The 4,438-nt window shown below is 42.8% G+C and overlaps 1 protein-coding gene across 1 annotated transcript; it reads left to right on the forward strand.

Annotated features, from left to right (window-relative positions):
• Nucleotides 1-1,338: 1,338 nt before the first annotated feature.
• Nucleotides 1,339-3,393, forward strand: LOC127307293 (BAG family molecular chaperone regulator 2). The gene is made up of 2 exons (XM_051338024.2): nucleotides 1,339-1,744; nucleotides 2,748-3,393. Exons 1-2 carry the CDS (start codon nucleotides 1,495-1,497, stop codon nucleotides 2,981-2,983), a joined length of 486 nt encoding a protein of 161 aa, XP_051193984.1. The 5' UTR covers nucleotides 1,339-1,494; the 3' UTR covers nucleotides 2,984-3,393.
• Nucleotides 3,394-4,438: the final 1,045 nt, after the last annotated feature.

The following is a 4,438-nucleotide window of genomic DNA, read 5'->3' on the forward strand; positions in this document are numbered from 1 at the left end:
TCCTGGAGGAAAATATCTCACTATCATGAAAATTAATATTTAAGTATGATAGTTGCTGAAAACTACAGAGGATGAGCTTTATGTTAACGGCTTCTTCTAAGTTGTGCTCCATGAAGACAATTATATATATCACCCGCATGTTTGGCCCTAGGCCCCTAGCAACTAGGAGGATAGCGAACAAATCGGTAACTACACTGAACAGAAGCAGTGACATAGGATCACATTGTCTCCGATCCCAACATTTCAAGGTTTGGGAGTAATGACCAATGCAATTTTAGCTTTAGTTCCCACGTACACAATCACCTTGCACAAATTACTTAGCCTATACGCAGCAGTGTGAAATTTGCGAATTATTGTGCCCCGGGCAGGCTTGAAGCCTCGCAAATTAAGACACCTTAACCGTACCACAAGTCACCAGAAATGGCGATTAGCGAGGGACATACCTTTGGCGCTACTCAAAACATGCACACTGTGCAGGAACAACACTCAGCCATCATCATCACCATCTTTCCTTGTGTTCAAAACAACAGCAACTACATCCCCTTAAACTATCCAATATTCCCCAGCTTGTGGTGTCCAGCCATCCATGATGGGCAATTCTCTAATCAAGAAAAGGCTCATGGCCTAGCTACCTATGCTAACCGACCACCCCCAATTATCATCTCATTGTCCCGGTCGTATCATCAAAAGCTCATCATTCTTGGCGCGCCAACCTCCCATGTGCGATCCTTTCCATGCAAAACATAGTAAAGATTATTTCAGGATAGTTGCCGGTGCACCATTTTGGCTCTAAAGTGCATATGCTCCCTTTATTTAGAATGCATTATCAATTTTTTAATGTCATTAGAATGCAAGAAAATATATTGCATGGACATCTTCATAGTGTAAGTACGCATCTAGTCGTTTCACGAAAACCGACTTTTCAAGTGGCATGTGTAATAAAAAAGATAAATTCAGATACTAAAATTAGTGTTTGCACAAGACAACCGTTTATCCTTTTTTTGCACGGAGCACAGAATTATCATTAATTCACGAAACTTTAGGTGCACACATAGAGTGGATATGTACGCGCGATTATTATTTTTTACATTTTAAAATGTGTTTATTGGGCAAAGAAAGAATATGCCCCTCGAATGAAAAGTGATTTTCCGGATAGTTTGCAGAGCACCGACTTGAACTGTAACGTGGGCCCTCCTTTGCTTGCTTGTCGGGTCCCAGTCTGGACTTGGCAAAGATCGCATGCATCCTCCTCGTTGGCCGGCCTCTTCTTTGCACAGACGCACGCTTCCAAAGCCTCGCTCGCCCTTTTTGCATCTCAATTGTTTTTGGTTTGCAAGCCTGGCTCCTCGTCCTCGTCCTATATATACACAGACATGCCCCGGCACCATGACTACTACTCCTCACTACACACAGCTTTAATCGATTGCTATACATTATACAGAAAGCTAATTAAGGCCGTCGATCAAGTAGAAACTAGCTACGCTCTGCGCAGTCATGATCAAGCTGAGGTACTCGAAGAAGCTGTTCAAGAGGAGCTCCTGGTCCAGGGGGAGTGCTTGCGGCATCCGCCATGGTGATGTGGCAGGTGGCGTCGCCGGCGGCGGGGAGATAGAGTGGGAAGTGAGGCCGGGAGGGATGCTGGTGCAGAAGAGGGACGGGGAACGGGGGGAGGAGGTGATCGTGGTGAGGGTCTCCACTGGATTCTCTTGCCATGATGTGTCCATTGGGGCTACCCGCACGTTTGGTGAGTACAGAATCTGTTTTCTTGGGAGAACCATTTTCCATCATTCGTTTCCATGGCTTTTTTTACTTGGGTTCTAGGTTATATGTGGGTGGTTTCCGTAACACTGATATGTTCTGATGATCGTTGAACTCAATTTCCTCATGGTTTTCTTCCTACGAATCCCATCACCCAAAATGCATACATTTTCTTTGTAAGCAGGGTGAAGTTCAGGGCTAACACTTCACCCTTTCCATTAGCTACATTGCTGTCTATTTTTTCTTTTAAAAACTTGTGTAGAGTAGGAGTATAAGCTTTAGTGGAAGAAAACAAACTCAACAACGTCTCGCGCAGCCTCCTTTTGCTCCTGCATTGCCAGCGAGTGTTGTTGTTTGGTAGACGATGCAGTTAAGAACCCATCATCCATAAACACTTCCGCAGTTTGGTGTGAAGTAAATGTCAATACAGTAGCAGCACTCAAGTTTTACTTGCACATTTTCTCTAGATTGAGTAGTATATAACTCTGAAAACTAAAGGATTAGCTGTTCTAGTCCCAGATCTGTCGCTCCTCATGCGCTAATGCAAAGTCTTGCATTACTTAAAGCCAAAGTCGACCCTCATGTGACCTTTCCCTGTTTCTGAATCCTATTCTAAAAAAAACAATACTCTAGTTGACAACCCGGAATGATGCATATGACTGCTCTCGATAATAAAAGGACATGATACAAGTACCACCGCCCTGCCCGTCCGTCTGATTCAGAAGTCAGAACTACTGATACAGTACACTACTCCGGAACTACGCAATGGTGATTCAGAAAATACTAAAAAAGGCCATACACTTGACATGTACTAGTATGCTCTTAAATTCAATGCATGCCATCACATGCTCACATAGGTAATGCATCTAGCTGACAACGCGTACACATGTTGGAAACTTCCAACAACGTTTTGTTTTCTACTAGCAAGCAAGCAAACAGTGCCGTGTACGTGTAGTAACAATTTACCGAACTTGTTTTTCAAATTACAGGGGAACTGAAGGTGATTCTGGCCATGGCGACGGGGCTGCAGCCCAGGGAGCAGAGGCTGCTGTTCAGGGGCAAGGAGAGGGAGGACAGTGACCACCTCCACATGGTTGGGGTGGGGGACAAGGACAAGGTCCTCTTGCTTGAGGACCCGGCCCTCAAGGAAATGAAGCTCCGGGCCGCGAGAGGTGTCGCGCCCCGGCCCGTGCAAAGCCCGCGCCAATCTTTTATTCAGGTGTAGGCAAGGTCCGCCACATGGATCGACGCCCTAACTATTAGCTCACGAACGGTGTTGCTATTTGTTTTCATCACCAATTTCCGGAATGTTTTATATCTGGGGTGGTCCGAGTGGGAGCGTGTTTTTGGCTCCTCGCTTTGGTTAATGTTAGTGCCGCTCCATTGTAGGGCAGATTAAGGGTCCCTTGTGATGAGAGTGAGAGCTTTCCTAATCATGTTAGTTAGTTCGTTGGAAGTGTCAAGCAACCATGGTGGTTGTGATGTGATGTTAAGTCTGATGCTGGGCCTGCTCATGTTATCCCTACTCCCTAGTGATATGGTCCTTTCCGATTTCCGTCCATGGATTATGGATGGGACAAAGTCATAATATGTATGTGACTTGTGTTCTCATGAATGAAAGGAACTAAACCTAAATGTGGGTCTCTAATTTCCATGAAAAAATATCAGTGTCCTCTTTGTCTGTGATGTCTGATTAGGAAAATCATGGTCATTCTTCGGGTTGAAGAAACGTATGCAGGGAGTAGCTAATATATGTGGAACAAATGTACAGTAATCCGCTATTTTGGAGTTTGTACCGCTGCAGTGAAATGCAGCCGGGACTACGCATTGGACATTGATATGAATAATGATTCTCTTCTTCACACACAACGGCAGTAATAGCCTCTCTAGGCATGCTTGAATTGTCAAGACCAATCAATGTTTGAAATAGCACGCTGATTCTTCGCTATTAGCGCGCTATATCATATTTTAACAGTTCACGCTAAATTCTATTAATTTTACTCGCTATGACGCTATTTGCGAAATAGCATGTTATATCGCGCTAAAACATCATAGTGTTAAGTCGCTATTTTTTACAGCCTATTGATACAAGGGTTTGAGTTTTCTTCGTTAAGAAAAGTAGAAATTTCCTTTTGTTTGTTGTGGTGATGAACATCAATCTGTTGATTACTCTTCTGAATCTGAAGATAATATCGTAATACTGATAATTCTTAATAAATAATTTATATAATGTCGTTACCTCGTGAAATATTGATATTGGGCTTCTAAGAAATCGGAGGAACTAATTTTGTATGTGATTATGTATGTATGTATGAATCTCTCAGTTTTGGACCAAAATCCTTTAATTTTTAGACTTTAATTGATGTTTTGTTTCAAGACACTATTTGGAATATAGCACACTATTAGCACGATAGCGTGCATATCATTTGGAGGATGCCGCCGCTATTTTTTTAGCACGCTATTTTAAACTTGGAGAGCAATACATAGACACGGAGGGTTACTTGACTTAAATTAACTCTTGTTACATGCGTAATTTACATGAACTAACTCTTTGAGTTGATCCAGAAAGCAGTCACTAATTCATCTCTATGCCCTTAAATTAAAGGCATGAAACTACCAGCCTTGTTACCACACTTAAAGCTGTACCTTATGAGTTAAGTGTAACATTCGATCAAACAAC

Source organism: Lolium perenne, chromosome 6, assembly GCF_019359855.2.
Source record: "Lolium perenne isolate Kyuss_39 chromosome 6, Kyuss_2.0, whole genome shotgun sequence".
Taxonomy (NCBI): domain Eukaryota; kingdom Viridiplantae; phylum Streptophyta; class Magnoliopsida; order Poales; family Poaceae; genus Lolium; species Lolium perenne.

What these genes read in the sequence shown, in the direction of transcription:
- LOC127307293 (XM_051338024.2), top strand. Translation starts at nt 1,495, where the DNA reads ATGATCAAGCTGAGGTACTCGAAGAAGCTGTTCAAGAGGAGCTCCTGG. An exon ending in TGGGGCTACCCGCACGTTTG is followed by an intron (nt 1,745 to 2,747) that starts GTGAGTACAGAA and finishes TTCAAATTACAG; the next exon opens with GGGAACTGAAGGTGATTCTG.